The sequence below is a fragment of the Poecilia mexicana genome, unplaced genomic scaffold, assembly GCF_051168715.1.
Source record: "Poecilia mexicana isolate PSO_F unplaced genomic scaffold, ASM5116871v1 scaffold_9, whole genome shotgun sequence".
NCBI lineage: Eukaryota > Metazoa > Chordata > Actinopteri > Cyprinodontiformes > Poeciliidae > Poecilia > Poecilia mexicana.
In genome coordinates, this window is record NW_028263378.1 from 10,173,671 (window position 1) to 10,191,924 (window position 18,254).

At 37.9% G+C, this 18,254-nt stretch overlaps 2 protein-coding genes across 3 annotated transcripts in view; both read left to right on the plus strand.

Moving 5' to 3' along the window:
• Positions 1 to 372, plus strand: part of msh3 (mutS homolog 3 (E. coli)) — a 42,249-nt gene extending 41,877 nt beyond the window's left edge. Inside the window, exon 24 of the mRNA XM_014974863.2 lies at positions 65 to 372. Coding sequence (XP_014830349.2) covers positions 65 to 146 — 82 coding nt within the window. The 3' untranslated portion in view covers positions 147 to 372. The remainder of the gene's footprint in view (positions 1 to 64) is intronic.
• Positions 373 to 1,805: 1,433 nt separating this feature from the next.
• The window catches only part of rasgrf2b (Ras protein-specific guanine nucleotide-releasing factor 2b), a 51,297-nt gene continuing 34,848 nt past the window's right edge, over positions 1,806 to 18,254 (plus strand). The window contains exons 1-2 of one of the 2 annotated variants that reach the window (XM_088008767.1): positions 1,806 to 2,767; positions 7,563 to 7,565. In XM_088008767.1, coding sequence (XP_087864893.1) covers positions 2,492 to 2,767; positions 7,563 to 7,565 — 279 coding nt within the window. In that variant the 5' untranslated portion in view covers positions 1,806 to 2,491. The remainder of the gene's footprint in view (positions 2,768 to 7,562; positions 7,566 to 18,254) is intronic. The other variant, XM_088008766.1, reaches the window with a different exon arrangement.

Sequence of the window (18,254 nt, forward strand, 5' to 3'; positions counted from 1 at the left end):
AAGGAAACACAATATTTTCTAGTCCCGGATGGTTAATGTTTTTGGTGTTTCTGTGTCTCTGCAGGAAGTATAAGAAACTTCTCTCAGCTCTTTGGAGCATCTGCGACAAATCCTCCCTCGAAAAATGGCTGCAGTCGAACTCTTGACGTCTCAACAGCTACAACCATCGACCTGAAATACTTCCAAGAAATAAATCATGCCATCAATGACTGAACATTTTTAATGGTCACAAAAGAGCTTGTTGATTATGCAGTTTTAAGCCCCTCAGGTTCTGGTAGCTGTCATCACAATAGTTGATACTAAAGGATCACGTTTTACCTCCAGCTGTGTGGTGTCCATGTGTTCGACGATCAAATAAAGAAAAATGCCATACCTGTCTTATTTTATTACCTTTTAAACTGGAGTTCTTTTGGTGAATATTGAAATCATTGCTGAGACTTTGGAAACCCAATATTCTTTAAAAAAAAAAGGAGTGTGCAAGGAAAGTGGAATGCATTCAAATAATCCTAATATTTAAGTTTTATTTCTTTGTTAGTGTTTTTGTTTCAAGCTAAATTGAAACAAAATGCCTTTATTGGAGGGCTTCACTTATTGTTGAACGGTTCTGGACCGTTCAACATTTTAATAACACCCCGATTTTATTTTCTACACAGTTAAGTGGTTTTTTATTGCATGCACACTAATTGCATGGACTTCATATAATGCCAGTACAACTAAGAACACAGTTTTGCTTTCAGCGGTTTGAATTTATGATGATGGTGTTTAATGATAATACCCCCTCGATCTCGGCCATAATAGACTAAACACCCAACTCATGTAAGATCACTTCAGTTAGGCATTGACAGTTGTTTTAAAATTATCTTTTATATATTTCTTACATAAGATCTGACTGAAGAACATTTTGTGGGTTTATGTAAATCTGATGTGTCGTTATTTGGAAGCAAATTTAATACATGATTAAAATGAAGCTAAAATTGAATTCCAAACATCACGCAACGTTATTGGAAATGCTCTGCCATTAAGGCATAAACTCTGTTTTTCCCCCCTTTTCCCTGCCAAAGGAAAATGAATCAAAAGTACTTGAAGCATAAAATGTGAAACTTCAACTCTAGTTTGACTAGTTTGCAACAATCCACAGAGATGTCAAAGCACTTTACAAAACAAGTCCGGCTCAGTTCAAACGCTTATGAATGCAGTTCAGGCCAGACCAGTCATATAGTTGGTTTCATATTTAGTTATATCCAAGATGTTGGATTCTTTTGGTATTATTTCAGAATGTAACTTGTGATAAATGCCCCCACATTAACCCTGATCTGTCTGCAGGCCTCAAGTGCAGTTCAACTTTTCATCAAACGTTTTATTTTTCACCAGGATAAAATTATTGCCAACATGATTTTCTTACAATGGAAAATGTTAAGTAAATACAAACCATTTGTCCTTTTGCAACCAAATTTTTATAAGTAGGACCTCGTCTATCCATAGATTGTTACTCAAATGCTGACTTTGCTGCACCTAAATCGGCTTTTAGGTGGCTAAATATACAAACAAACGTTTTCAAAGAAATTCACCCAAATCCGGTTTGTGTGACTGAGAAAGAAATTTGTCAAAACCGAGCCAAAAAAGTATTTGAAAATTAGATGCAATTCTGTTAATACAACACACTTTATATAAAACAAAGCAAACCAAAAAAAGCTATAGCTTTATTTGCTTGATTTTAGTCTTTTTCCGCTTGACCTGTAAAATGACTCAACGATTTTGTCCCGTGACAAAAATGTTGCACACCTTGATCTTAGGCCTTCATATAACAGCTATATTTATGCTGAGATTAAAACACACAGGTGGAATTTATTCACTAACGAGAGTAAAGGATGGTGAGTTGAAAAACAGAACTGTAATCGAAAATGTAAAGAAAAAAAAATCAGCAACAACTTGTGTTCTTGTTATAATTATTTGCTTGTTAAGCAGAGATAAATCAACAGTCGCCACTGAGGACCTCTGTGAGCTCCATCTCTGCATCTCTCACCCCCCCGGAGAAACAAGCAACTCTCGCTCCGCCTTTAAATCCACCAACTCCAGGATCCGCGCGCATCACGGAGAGGGAGACGGATAGAGAGACCTTGAGAGACTGCGCCTCTGAGCGCAGGAGAGAGAGGGACAGAGTTAACCGCTGCCAAAGCGGATTACTGCGCGTCGCCTCTGTGATTCTTTCTCTTCGTCTCCCGCTTGAGGGTTTCCCCCTCCTGCTCTCTCAACCGTTTCTTCTTAGAGGAGAGAACCATGGCTTTATTATTAAGTGCGTGTTGGCTCGGCGCATCTTTGCAATGAGTTCCTCCGCTGCTGCGCTTCCGTCACCGCGGCAACTTTTCCGTGCGCCACGGCGCCACTGAGGCGCTTCTCGGTGGGAAAGTTTTACTTGAAGCCCGCGGGGACCATGGGCTCTCGGTGAAAGCTCCCACTTTCTTCCCTCTGCCTTTCAAGCCGCGCGGCAAAAATGCAGAAGAGCGTCCGCTACAACGAAGGGCACGCACTGTTCCTGTCGGTGGTGGCGCGTAAAGAGGGCACCAAGCGCGGCTACCTGAGCAAGAAGACGGCGGAGAACAGCCGGTGGTCGGAGAAGTTCTTCGCCCTCTACCAGAATGTACTGTTCTACTTCGAGAACGAGCAGAGCGCGCGACCAGCGGGGATTTACCTGTTGGAGGGATGCACCTGCGAGCGCACGCCTGCGCCAAAAATATCCACGACCGGGAAGGAAGCGCTGGAGAAACAGGTGAGGTATTTTTTTTTTTCATTTCTTCTAATTTATTAATTTGTTAAGGTGTTTGAAATAAACAAATCCCAAACATTCAGTGTGACACAGAGAAAGGTTACACCGGTACATCTGGATAATTAGGAACAGCATCCATATTTTTGTTTGTACAAGACAGTCTTTCATTCCACTCAACTTCCCAGCGCTTAAGTAACACACAGCTGAGGTTTTATATGTGCAAGTTATCACTGTTGTAGCTTGTGCGCTGTTTTTTCGACCACTCTCTCTTGTTCAGAATATTACAGTTGAGTGGAAGGAAAAAGTGTGGCACAAAAAGGTACACAAGCAACAAGCATACATACAAGCAGCCTTGAGAGGACTGAGAAGGCAATCCATTCACAAGTTTTATAGATTCACAAAGCACAAACTGCATCTGCATCACAATTCAAGAGCCACCGTTCATAGACATATCCAAGTCATGGGCTACAACAGATTTATTATTTGTGGTAAGATATTCCTAAACTGGAGATAACATCAGAATGATAAGGAGAACGTGAACAGGCTGTTGCTCAGGTGTCCAAACTCCTATTTTGAATTAAAAGTAAAATTAGCATTTTATTAGAAGTTCTAGTGTCTGCAGGAAGGCGTTGCTTGAGGTCCAGTAGTGAGTTTCCCACAGTCAGTGGAGAGTCGTGTCATCTGCTGGTGTGTGTCCAATGGGCATCATCTGGCCTTAGCACAACCATCTACCTGGAAATGTTAGAGCTCTTTGAACGTCCCTCGGCTGACGAGTTTGATGGAGATGCTGATTTTATTTTCCAACAGGATTGGACTCCTGCTCACACAGGACTGATCCCTGTTTCAATGGCCGTGGTTCTTGATTGGCCAGCAAAGGGGCCTGACCTGAACGCCTTAAAGAATCTATGAAGTATCGAAGAAGATACGATTAATCAGAGCTAATAACTTAGAAAATCTGATGGTCAACCTGGGGTTCCTTAACGCCTCACAGTTTTTAAATTAAATTACTAAACAGATTTACTCAAAGATATTAATGGAGAGACACATGCACATGAAAATGGAAGATGTGTTGGTGGGGAAAGTGTCTCATTCCACAGGCTGGGTGGATGAACGGTGGAAGGGGAATTTCCACCCTCTTTTACCTTATTTAGAAAATGCTATGTCTCTGCTTTGTCATCAAGTTTATTGTTGTTTTTCAGAGCTCAAGTACTATTTTGTCTGACAGTTACCTTGTTTAAATTCTGTATATACTATATTTTTTATTTTCCATCTTTTATTACATGTAAAGTGTTTTAAAATATGTATCCATACATATGTTGTTTTATGTTAAATATTGACACATATTAAATACTAATAGGACACTGCTGAGACCCCGTGGTGGACAGCTAACAGTCTTGTAACTTAGACTGCCTTCATATTATGTTACATTTCAGGTATGACTGCATTGAATTCAGTTTATAGAAACATCTCTGCAGACTATGTAGGCATATCTCTTTATCTTCAGTTTCTATTGTTCTATTAAATCTCTATTTAAAGGTACAGACTCAGAAATATTGTTAAGAGGTAGGCACAAATAACAAATAACGATGTTTAAACGATGAGAGCTTATATAACATGTTTTCTATCATCCATCCTTATAGTAGAAGTCATGTAAGACTCTAATCATGTTGGCAAACAAAAAACATCTTGGTGTTTCATGGTGAGACATCAAAAATGAACTCCTGTACTCGTTTCCATCTGATTAAAATTTCACAATAAGTGTCACATTTGTGGTGCAGTTTGCAGATGGAGAACAATATTGCAGATCCTGCTATAATCTTTAAAAAATGAAATAGGAACAACATGTGTTTTTGTAAAACAAACAAACAAACAAACAAACAAACAAAAACACCCCTGACGATTTACTGAACTTTAGTTTATATTTAGAAGTTAAAATATTTATAGACTTTGAACTTAAACTTCCAAGTGTCAAAATGGGATTTTTTTTCCTGACACCAACATGAAGCAAATAAAAATGAGTAACATTTGTAAACACCCACTTTTGACTCTGATACCCCTAAATAAAACCCAGTGGAAACAATTGTTCTCGGAAATCACCTAGTTAGTAATTTGAGTTTTCTTCAGTGCATTTACATCTCAGTATATATACAGCAGTGAGCAGGGATGAAGCTGTGGAGCAGTTCAAGACAGCGTTGGGTTATAAAACAATATACAAAGCTTCCAAATCTCATGCAGAGGAATGTTAAGTTCAGTATCTGAAAATAGAGAGTGACACAGCTGCAAACCTGCAATCCTTTTCCTTTACTTAGTAGACTGGACATGGAGAGCATTAATGAGAAGCTGCCAGCATGCCTGCGGTAACTCTGGAGGAGTTGCAGAGATGCACGACACAAGTGGGAGAATCTGCTGACAAGGCAATTTATAGAGATGAATCCCACAAGCTGAGCTTTATGAAAGAGTGGCAGGAAGAAAACACATTTATACTCATTTTCCATTTGCCACAAGCCACATAGAGGATTCAGCAGGAAATATGGAAGATTAGATCATAACTTAACTTTTTGACAGACATGCAAATTCCTATATATAGTTCTATGTATTGTTACGTGTACACAGAGCATTCCAGAAAGAAAACCCGTTAGAGGATGCAAAACACCGGAGCCTGGGGCAGAAACTTATCAGCAGGACTACCACCTCATATTTACAGCCAAAGCTGTGCTGGAAGGTTTTAGGCCAAAGAGTAAAGATGTTTAATTAAAGCCAATTAAGGTCTAGATCTAAATTCAGTTCTGCAAAACCTGAGAAAAAAAAACATGATGTTCACAGGTCCTACTCATCCAATCTGTCTGAGATTGAGCTATTTTACAAAGAATTACCAGTCAACTCTGAGGAGTGAGATACAAATACATAAGACAGTTTCTAGATTTTATTTTATTTTTGCAAAAAATCTAAATATTATGTATCATTTCCCTTCATATCATATCTATCCCATTAGAATACATGATGTAAAAAAGTGAATGAATACTTTTTGTAAGGAACAGTAATTCAAGACTCCCAGTGTGCAGTCCAAAGACTGTAGGGAAAATGAGATTAGGCATTTAAACATTTAGAGTAACTTTGTTTTTCTTATTTAAAAATAAGAAACAGAGAAAGTTGTTCAGAGCACAAGAACATTTTCCGTACAATTTGCTATATAGAGATTTTATTAAAGCAACATTGCTTTTTTTAACCTCCAGCTGTGTGCAAAACCAGTGACGTAATCTCAGAGCTGTATAATTGGTATATGGAAATGTGCAGCAAGCCTTGCATAACACAAAGATGCAAATCACAATAAAACAACGACCAGTGAAGCAACACAAACATATTCTATTTTATCAGCCTAAGCAGGAAAATCAAACAACTTGAAGGCCTTCATTAAGTTCCCAGTTTGCCAGACAATGTTTAGGTTTTTCTGAAAGTCTTGTTTGTGCTGCAGGTTCTGTTTCAACTGGACTCTTCCTAATCTCCAGCTCTGTAAAAAAACAGAAGCTCTGCCTTTGTGATCTAAATTACAAAGTTGAAATAAAGCTCTGCGGATTTAAATAATTTATGCTTGTGCAACCTGGATTCGTACTTGCAAGCCAGCAGCTGAATGTTTCTGGGTCAGTTCTTTGTGCATTAAATTAGTGATAAGCAGTGGGATACTTTGGACTGGAAATGTTGTGGACTGGAAGTTCTTCACATCACTGTTGCTCCGGCAGCATCGGCACATGGGGAATTACAATTCGCAAATGTTTTTACTGAGAATGAAGCTACTGAAAAAAATGAGTCAAAAGGCAGGTTTTTGGCTATTTCACATTCACATTTATCCCTGTCTATCCCAGAAAATGCAAAGAAAAGTATAATTTTTTATCCATATGTACCGTTTAAGTTTAGCCTGAACAAAAACATTGGAACTAAGCTTTGGATCGCCTATTTGATGTAGGCTTTGTTATCTGTCTTTTCAACAAAACTTTTCGTTACGGGATTCTTTTACTCCGGCGTAACTGTAATAAAACAAAAACATAGTTTTTTGGCACAGCCCACACAGCTGTATTGGTGAATGTTGTGTGCATGAGGAATGTGATACTTATTTATTCATGGCTAACTTAACTACTGTGTTTAAAAATGTGCATTTTGCAATTAATTGACTGTTTGATACTGTTTGATTTGAAATCTCCTGTAGTTAAAAATCATCTAAAATGTAAGATGGACAACCTCAAAGTTGGAGTTTGTTGGCAATACACAGCCAGCTAAGAATGGAAAACTGAGACTCCAATTAGCACAGGCCTACTGAAATCAGACAACAGACCAGAAACTGTTACCTGATCTCATGAGTCCTGATTTTAGTTGCAATGTTCAGATGGTGACATCAGAATTTTATAACATAAAAGCCTGGATCCATTCTGCTTTGTATTAATGACTGAGGCTGGTAGTAGTGATGTAAAGGTGTGAGAGATATTGTCTTGGCACAGTTTGGGTGTCTTTACGCCAGCTGAGCACCGTTTAAACGTCACAGCTTACCTCATTGTTTATGTCCATCACAGTGTGCGTACCCTCAGTTACAAGAATAGCAACTATTCTTGCTATTCAGGAATAGTTTTTTTGAGTCTCAAGAAACTTGAGTAGTTTCTAGAGGATCCTGTGCTAATGGCGGAGAAACAACCGACCATTTACAGAACTGTTTATCCATCGTCATTGATGGCCAAGCTAACTAGCCTGAGCATTCTTCAACATTTCCCAGCAGATCAAGTTGTTTTTGCTCTATTAGCACATTTAGCAGCAAGTGCAGGAGGTTGATTGACAGCGCCAAGACACTGCTCCTGGTTCTGATTGGTTGTTTTTGACCGGGAGCGGTGCATTTCCTCAGATGACAACAGTAGCTCAGGGAAGAAGAGGAGGAGCTCTTGACGATTTTAATAAATATGTCAAGAACATATTTTTAAAAGTTACATACTGCAGCTTTAATGGATTATGTCATCTTCAAAATACAGCTCTGTTGTTTAAACAAAGCATTACAAGTCAGTTATTTTCTCCTTTTCCATTATATGCGTTTTTCTTTAAACTTTTTGTTGGAAGCAGTTCATTAGAGTTGTATGCAAACCGGCAGTGGGGTAGTGTCATTACACAAGAACACATCTTTGTAACGGAGTTACTGCTGAACAGAGCAAGTTGCCATGCCATGCGGTTCTTCTGTTGCCGGCACAGATGTCGGCGTAAAATCTGTTTTGTCTGATGTTCCAGAGCTTGGCAGTGATGTCTTATTTTGTCGCCTTTTATTCTTCCACTCTCTCTCCCACTCTTTTCTCACCCTGACACTGCAGCTGTGGTGTTTAATTGGGGTTATTTTCAATCTGTCCGCAGGTAAAAAATCTTTGGCTCTGATGTGTAAGTGAGTCCACAAACAGACTCGCAGAAAATAAGTAACGGTAGCGTGTTTTCTCTGATGCTGGCTCATGTTTTAATCAAGCAGCATTTCAAAACTTGGCCATCTTTCGTTGCTTATGTGAAAACAAAACAAAGTGAGGCCTTTCCTGGTTCTGTCAGTTGCTCTTTCTCTTCACTGTTTGTCTGTGCGGCAGAGTCAGTCTGGCAGCAACCTGCAGCATCACACCCCCACAGTAAGCCACACAAATGACACACAGCTCCAGCCTCCCTTCCTTTCTCTCTGTTTTGCTCTTCAGACCCTTCAGATAATTTGGCGAGCGTTCGCAGCAGTCTGAATGGTTTCCACAGCGACTGTGGGTATGCGTTGCTGATGTGAACAAGCATGTAAAGGGGCCAATAGATCTGACACAGCTCAGGGAGTCCATGAAGCAGGAACAGATGACAATCATGAAAGTGATTTTTTTTTTTTTCCTGATAGCTGCTCATACATCAAACTTTGCTGACAGTTGACATTAATGTGAAATTAATGGGGTGGCAATAAAACAACTGTTCAGTTTGAGGATAGAATGAATTTATATTTTATTTGACACTAACCATGGAGATTTGTGTGGTTGCAGCAGCAGAGGACGAGACTGAATGCAGAAAGAAATAGTTTACCTAGAAGTCTATTGAAGTCTATGGAAGTAAGTCTGAAAGAATATGATTTCAAGGATTTAGTGACAGGTTAAACAGCATATTATACATACATTTTTGTGATATTTTACACAATGAAATTAAAATTGTTGTAAAACTTGCAATGTGATGAAAATCTTCACCAGCAGAAGATTTTTCATGTTCACGCATGAGAAATCTTCATGTTCACACATAGTTTTATTCAAATACTTTTGACATTTCTTGTGAAAGTGAAAACAATTTTGACTTCTTATTTAAATTTGGTAAATTTGAGATTTTTTTTTCTCACCCAGCAAACAGGTCGGCGATGAAGATGCAGAGAAGTTAAAAGAGATTTAGGTCATAAAACAATATGCCAAGCTTTGAACAACAAACGCAGCACTTTCCCAGACAGCATCTGAAAATGGAAAGAGTATGACACAGCTGTGTCCACGTGTTTTAATCTCAGAATAAATTGAGTTGTTCTCAGAGGTTGGTTAGAGTATCCTAGAGAGAAAACAGCACCAAGGAGGCCGAGGGAGGCAGAGTTATTAGCGAACAATATCTGAAGCTTTGGACATCAAATTATTCTAAAATGGAGAGTGTGGCAAAATACAAAACTTACATGTAGGGAACACAGAAAACATGAAAGAAGTAGTTCCGGTCTGGCTGGACTAAATTTTACTTTTCGGCCTAATTTAAAATGTTACATGATGGAAACAAAGTCTGGCCATCACCTTGAATACCAGAGGTGGGATGCAGTGAAGCACAACTAGCTGGTTTAGTTTACTTGAGTACATTTTTCACGTATCTGTACTTTACTTAAATAGATTTAATCATGGATACTTTCTACTTTTACTCCACTACATTTGACATTAAGTATCTGCACTTTCTACACTGCTACATTTCTTTGTGTTGCATTACATGTTACATTCACATCACATAATTTTTTTTTTTTGCCTTATTAGTTTGAAAGTAATCAGTGACTTATTCAACAGGCAACTCCATGTTTTGGTTCCAAGTTTTGAAAATGTTTTCAGGGAATTAAAATTGATTGAAGATGGATGGGACTAAATATGGGGTAGAAAACCTGCCTCAAAAGAGTTAAGACTAGGGCAGATGTTACCTGCCCGTCAGCAAGAAAACAACCTCATACAGCCAGACCAACAGTGGACAAAGAATATTGATGTTCTAAAATGGTCCAGTCAAAGTCCAGACCTAAATCCAAGTGCTAGTAGAGATAAGCCGTGCTACAAAAGACATGCAGCTGTTTCTACAACAGAGCTGAATGCAAGTACAGGCCACTCCTTTCATACTTTTATTTGTAGAAAATGTTTGAAAATAACCATTTTCATTCTGTTTAGCGATAAGGCACCACCCTGTTTTGCTACATCACAGAAAACGGATTTTCTGTGATGTAGTGTATATACTTTAAGATATAAAGTATATACACTACAGTAGTGTATCTTAAAGTTTATGGTTGTAAGTTGTAACATAATGTGAAAAAGTTCATACTGGACCTATTTTTCAAGGATGAAAAGGTGGGATCAGACTTAAGAGGGGTCATAACTATTGCTGATGTATTTGAGTGGGCCATGTTTGTGTGCATGTGCTTGTGGTTAGTTCCCGTTACGAAGCGCTACTAGCCTCTCACAGCTTAGTGTTTTCTCTGATGTGCACTAATTGGAGCTGATTCTTCATTTATTCCCAGAGTCTTATCCGCTTTCCTCTTCAGGGCTGTTTGTAATTTCCTCTCTAGTTTTTTCTCAAGTGCCAGAGCCATTATGGGCTTCGGTAGCGTTAGAATTTAAAACTGTCCTCTTCATTTTGAAATGCTGTGAAATTAAAGTGCAGATTGCACTGAGGGACGGTTCTACTATCCAAGAAACGCTTCTGGTTCAAAAAAGGCTCATTAACATATTCTCCTTCCATTTGAAAAAAGCTGTAACAGGATTACGATGAGCTTCTTTTAAAGAAACTAAGCAGGATTTCATGAAATATTCTCATGTATATTCTCTTCAATCTCTGAAACGTAGAGCTAAAATCTAAAGATAATAACCTTGTAATTCTGTAGAGACAGAAAACAGGAAAATACCCTGTGAAATTGATTGAACTGCTGTTTTGGCTACACCATGCACCAATATTTTTGTTTTGAAAAAAAATATACAGATACAGATTGCATACTAGTTTATTTTTTTCTTTAAGGCCAGCAAAAATCTAAATTCTCCATAAATATGGTTGAATGGTGTTACAAAGATTTCCTCAGATGCAATATTTGTTGTTTTCTGTGTGTTTTATTTGTGATGAAGCTGCTTTAAAACTGAATACGGTGAATAAATGAACAATAGATTTACTTACCACTGAGCATTGAAGCTAATCCCACTGCAAACACTTTAAACCTCCACTAGAATCCTTCAAAATGCTCCTGTTTGCTGTGCTAGTTTTCTAAAATCATTAGTTTGACCTTTAAACTCAACAAACTCAATGAATTTTGGTTTTTATCTATAATTCACTGATGGAAAAAACGTATAAAGTAATAAATTTTTAGCTCTGGAGTTTTGCATACCAGGACATAATTGAAATGATCTGGTCTTCAACCGCTCACTAAGTTATTTAACATGTGGAAAAACTAAGTACACCACTTTATTCAGGAACTTTCTGAACCACAGTTGTCAGCAGGTAATCTGAATAGTTTCTGCCTGATTCTAGTAATATATTACACTGTTATGGGGGAATTTTAGACCATTAAAGTTTGTGGGTTTATGCTTTTGCACAAGTCTGCAAATCAACAAAACAACTAAGCTTCTTGTTGCAGAGATGGTGAATGAAAGGTGTATTTAATTAGCTTCACCTGGCTGCCACTTTTCCACTGTAACCTTTTAGGAGCAACAATTTATTGTTGTTCTGCTTTATTTTACACACAACTTTTCAAAGTAAGGTGATGTGTGTTTTTTCTTCTCTTTTTGTTAAACTCGAGGTAAAATTAGGTCATTTTAGAATCTGGTAAAGACCAAATAGCTCAATTATGCTCTTACATTCCCATTGACTTTGGTGAAAATTAGTTTAAATCATTTGTCTGAGTCCAATGTGGAATAAAAACAACTTGTCAGTTCAACCCCCAAAATTTTCATGGAACCATTGAATAGAAGAAAATTGTTTACTTTCTTTTCTCCATGATTTTATTCTCAGTAATCATTTATTGCAGGGGTCAACAACTCCAGTCCTCGAAACCTTCCATCCTGCAACTTTTAGATGCATCCCAGCTCCATCACACAGGGATCAAAAGGCTGAACTACCTCTTGGGCTGTCAGCTAGTTTTGCAAAGACCTGGTCATTAACCATTCATTTGATTCAGGTGTGCTGAAGTTGGGATGTCTTCAGAAGTATCAGGACACCGGCACTGCATGACTGGAGTCCAATCTATTGTTGTAAAACATCTGGTGAGAACTGAAAATGTACTTTGCCACTTTCTTGTTGTGCCTTACTGATTTGGATGAAGCTGCTGGGACTAGACTCAGTCATAATCCCTATCAGTTGGGACAAGCTGTCGCAGATTAGACAGTCGAGAGAAAAAAATGAACAAAAACATCAGACTTGAATTTTTCTCTGCTTTCTCTTCTCCTAAGTTGCAGCTTACTGGTTTGTGTTGACAGCCTGATAATTTAAGATCATTAAGTGTAAATCATATTCACCTCAGTGTTGCTGATATTAATAAGGTGGTGTTGAGAAGAAAAAGATGTACACATTTTATGATGTAAGGAAGGTTTTATTGCTTGTGTTTCTGGGGACTGCTTTTATTTGATCAGGTTAGGAGCAATTCTCAAGAACATCATAAAACAGATTCATGGTGTTCTGATATGTTGTCTCGCACTGTGGGACTCAAAGGACATCCTCTTTATATTCCATATCTTTGGCATCCAAACAGCAGGATGTTTTGCTCCAACTGCTCCTAGCAATATTGAGAAAGTAGAACTATAAAACAAAAAAGCAGACAATGGGACTATGAGTCTGCAGACATCTTATTGTCCATGGGTGCATGCAAGGTGGAAAACTGCAAAACAAAAGTGTTTTGTGCTTTAATATCAACGTTGTGACTCATCTGTGCATCTAGATTGATTCCTAACCTGTAGTTTTCGATAAGACATTTAACTGCACAGAGAACAATAAAACCAGCAGGACATGAGTTGTTAATTCAGTGATTGTTAACTGTGACATCATGGGGTGGATTCAGTGGCTCCAAATATTATCACTTTATCAGATTTAGATAAAAACAAAGTTATGTTTCTGCTCTTGCGTGGAACTTTATGTAAATGTTTGTGCTGATTCCTTGTTTGTGGAGAATCCTCCACCGGTCTGAGAAACCACCCTGTTTCACTTTGGGGGCATGTTGTACACACCTGCTGAAATCACAACTAGAGCTTCCTCTTAAAGGTGCAAATAACACAACAATTAGACATGTCTGAGCTTGGAAAATATTATCAGAGCAGACAAATTTGGCTAAATTCCTACCTTTTTTAGGAAAACATACATCACTTCAAACCGTTCGCAATCGGAACAAATAGTCCAACAGCAACAGGAAACAGGTGGATAACCTGGAAGCACACATTAACCAAATTTCAGCTGTGAAAATGCAAAGTCACACTTTTACAATATGTGTGAGAATATTTCTGGACTCATCACCATATGGTTGCATGGCAACTGGAGGAGGCTCTGGGAGGATTTTCTCAAATAAAAAAAGAGGTTGTTGTATTTTACAATTAGAAATAGTAACTGAAAGTAGTAAATATTTGCCAGTGAATCTTCTGAACCTGAATTTCAAGCATCGCAGCATACTCAGCGGTTCAGGGGAGAGCCGGGAGACCAGACATTGCATTGGGGGGATCGGACTTCAGATTGTTTGCAAGTTACTCAAAGGATGTTCGCACACACCAAATTAAATGTCAGAATTTAACCAAACGTGGACGTCTCTGCACTATTGAAGAAAATCTGCTAAACAAATAAACAGGCAGACAAAGAACACACAAACTGCACAGATAAAGGCTAAAGGACCTACTACTGTGATGTTTATAGCTGTGAGGTGAAAGTGCTACTTGCACCTTTGTGCTGCTCAGTCAGTAAACAAACTCGATTTAATGTTCCAATTCCTACAGGGCATTTAGGATCTGGTGAAACCCATCTGTTGTAGCAGTATTATGCTGAGCTGCAACAGCCAAGGCCTCATTCTTGGCACACATGTCTCCATCTAATCCGGCCAAGGATCAAATAAGGAGATTCTAATCTGACAAAATATACCTGTAGGGTACAACATGCTCCAGAGCTCTCTGCAGTGTTATTCCTAATGGCAAGTATGATGGATGACACTGCAGTAAATAAGTTTAAATGTGTATTTCTGAGTCTGCAAGATTTTCATTATGTTAGTGGTTTGATTGTTTTGCTCTTGTCCTTGGAGCATTTCATAAGGCTTCATTCAGCATATTATTATTATTATTATTATTATTATTATTATTATTATTATTATTATTATTGCCCCTGTGGGAGCAACCGGAGCTGAGGAATCAAAGGATATGCAGATGGGAGAGGCTGTTTTTTATTTCTTCCCAATAACTTAATATATGGAGCTTCTAATACATTTAGTGGCAATTTTAAGCTACAACAGAGTTTTGGGGGAAAATATGTGACTTCTCTATTCATTTCACCATATTCCTGGAATAATCACAGGGAGTTCGTAAACTATACAGCCACATCCTCTAACGATATTGATTTTTTGATAAAAAGATGAAGAGTAGATATGCCATACTTTTTTCTTGAGAGGCCAATAACGCCCATCCTCTTTTATTTCTTATTGTGTCCATGTTTTAATAGTTTTTATTTGCATAGTTGTTACTTTAGCCATGTAAAAGAAATTTCAGATTTTTTAGCAACCTTCATTTATTTATTTATAAATAAATAAATGAAGGTTGTTAGGAAAATTGGAGGATATAAATGCTGCATGGTAATCCTGGAAGAAAACCTTTTAGCGGCTGCAGAAATCTTGAGACTGAGATGGAGATTCAGAATGTGAGCAAATGCGAGGAGCACTTTTCAGATTTTTTTCAGAAGTATTGAAACGCAGTGTCTGTGTCCTGTCTTGTGTTGATCTGTCACATGCAAGCTCCTTAAAAATACACTGAAGTTTGCAAATAAGAAAATGAGTAAAAATCCATTTTGTTATTTGCAAAATGGATTTTTTGCAAAAAAAAAAAAAAGAAAAAAAAAATCAGTGCCTTAATCAGTGCCTTAAGGTACCTGTAATAATCAGTACCTTAATAATCAGTACCTTAAGGCACTGATTATTATGGTCTCCAACTCATTGTAAAGCTGTATTAGAGAGGCCCAAAACTATGGCACAGAAGGTTCGGGGTCTGAATCTGGGCCTTGGGTCTTTCTGCATGGAGTTTGCATGTTCTCCTTGTGCATGAGTGGATTCTCCCCAGGTACTCTGGCTTCTTCACACAGTTCAAAACATAACTGTTAGGTTAACTGGTCTCTCTGACTTGATTGCATGTGTGTATAGTTGCTTGTGTTTTTTCTTTGCATTGCCCTGTGACTGACTTTGACCTGTCCAGAGTGTCTCTCTAAGTGACAGCCAAAGATAGGCCCTGCACAATGTATGGATGAGTTCAAAACTAGTGAACAAAAATGTCTAAATTTACACATGCATTTTATAAACTAAGAATCCAAATAATGCTGTAAAAGCTCTGTGGCAGTTTATCTAATGTGTTTGTTATCTAATGTGTTTGTTGAATGTATTTGCATACACACTGACATCTAATCACACCTTTAACACTCAGCATTCAGATTTCTCTCTTATAAGCTGAACACAATCAAAACAGCAAAATGCTTCCTGCTTTTAGAGTCTGATTGAGAGAAGGGGGCAAAAAACAAGGCCCATCTGTGGTACCGTGGTACCAGACGGCGCAGTGGCATCATTGGTGCTTATTTTGGTCTCTAGTCATTTGTGGATCCCAACACTGATTCACTTATTCCTGTTGCAGCATAACATGTCTGCATCCCTGAAGCCATGTTGTGCAAAAAAAAAGAAAATTTCACCAAATCCAAATTAATCTTTAAGTCTATATTTGGCGATAAAGAGAAAAGCATCTGAGCCGAACAAAGAATACTTTTTTTTGTCTCAGACCTTTTTCTCTCCTCTCACTTCAAGCAAATCAGAATTACTAATAGAACGCTGCCTGTGAATAATAAGAAACTCTGCCATTTATTGTGCTTGTTTCTCTCTTTGGCACAACACACTCCTTTATGTCATTCTGTCACAGTCTTGTTGTTATATGACAGCTGCGAAGATTGGAGGGGAAAAAAGTAGTTTCATGTGGGTGTTAAATTGATTGTTTGTAACATGAAAAAAGAAGGAGCAAGGAAGGTTCTCAAGCTATTTTTTTAGCCTTCCCCTTTTCTCTCGTTCTTTATTAGTCTCAGTGAAATTTCCTACAGTGCAACGAAGCCTGGAGGGATGGAAGATATGTTTGAGCTGATGTGAACGGAAAAGAGCTGGTAGACCTGAAAGCAGCGACAGAGTCAGGAAGCAAAGCAAAAGGGTCCGATTAGGGTTCAGACCTCTCATTATATTTATGACATCCGCAGGAACAACCCAGCCTCTGCAGTTTCTCCCGCTGTCTAATGAGAACATGGTAGAGTATGGCTGAATCCAGTACTGCAAAGCTTCGATGCTACAGTCTGATCCAGATGCAGCAACATTAATCTTTAATGATCGCCCCGGGGCTGTTGGGTCACTGCTTCTGCAAGAGTTGATGGCATATAAACTTAGGAATCTGATGCTCAAATTGATATAAAAAAAATGATTGGCAATAATATTAAAACAATGTTGGTATTACTGTAGATAAAATAACTTTAACTGAATTTAGGCCATAAAATGTAACAGAGGTGAGCTATTTTTAAAAAAAAGGGACATTCATGGTGCAGAAAGGTTTCTGTTTCTTACTTTGCTGGTAGATATGCAGTGGACCTTTGGTATTTGCAGGGGTTAGAGATCACAAACGCTTACACAACAGTTCAAAGACCAAATACACATGTTGTTTTTATTTTAATTATGTAAAGCACTTTGAAATGCCTTGCTGCTGAAATGTGCTATACAAATAAAATTTGATTGATTTATTGATTGATTGATACACCTTAATACTCATTCATGCTGCATCTGACCACACAGAGGACTTTGTTGTGCTCAGACAACATTCAAGCAAAGGTCGGAGACACTGAGTCTAGACAAACAAGTGATGTATGGATTTAAGCACATGATGTGGAAAGTAAGCATGTGATAATTTTGTAAGATGCACACGTTGGAGAATGCCTGATGTTTGGTGTTCAGAGCCCTTTAAGAGGGAGGCAGTGCAGAGATCAAAGGAGGACGACTTTTATTGGCTTATTCCCTCTGACCAGTCTCTAAATATTGGGCTTGCTGAATCTGTAAATTTGGATTGCTCCATAAAGATGTTTACTTTTTTAAGTCTGGCTTACAGAGTCTTTATTAATACATCTTCCAGAGACATATTATGGACAACTCCCAAATACACTTCATTACATACAGTGGGAAGCGTCTTACGACTACAGTAACGCTAATGTCTGCAGTCTTATCTCCGCTCTTGGAACTACAGCCAATTGCTCCTGTCTGCTACTTTACTTCTAATCTCTTAAAAGGCAATATAAGTGCACTTAGTTTTTCACCCAAAATGTTGTAATTGTGCTTTTTTTGTTCAATAAATTGTGCTCAGTGTATTTTAATAACCTGAGAACACAGTTTTATATTGTAGTCAGTAAAACATTTGACTATAAAGGGGGTTTATTTTATTTTCACCATACCTACAAATACTATTAATTTCCTGGATATTGTTGAAATCATCAAATAAAACATAAAAAATAACATTTTTGCAATGATTTATGATATTAATTTATGTGTTTAATGCATTAATTCAGTGCCGTTTTCTGTAGCACTTGTGATAATTCACAGATTTGGGCTGCTGGTTGTGTTAACCAAGCATTTTAATGGTGGCCCATTCAAACCACAAATCCAATGATTGCAAAGAGTTGCTGAAAGAGTTTTGTCAACAGAGAAAAGTAAATTCTGTCATTTTAATTTATTTAAAGCTGCCTCATCTGTAGAGCTATGAAAAATGTCTTACCCTCTTTCAGATTTCTTCTGGTTTACTTTTTTGTCTCACTTAAATGTTGTGGTTCATGAAAGAAATTTTAATGTCAAACTAAGATAACTTGAGCAAATACAAAAAGTGTCAAATGATGATTTATTTTATTAAGTTGAAAACTATCCAGGACAACCTTGCAGGGCTGTGAGTTTTCAAATAGGACAGAAAAAACATAAATAGAAACTTTTTGCTTGGCCTAGTCAAATTAAAGTGAAATGCTGTGG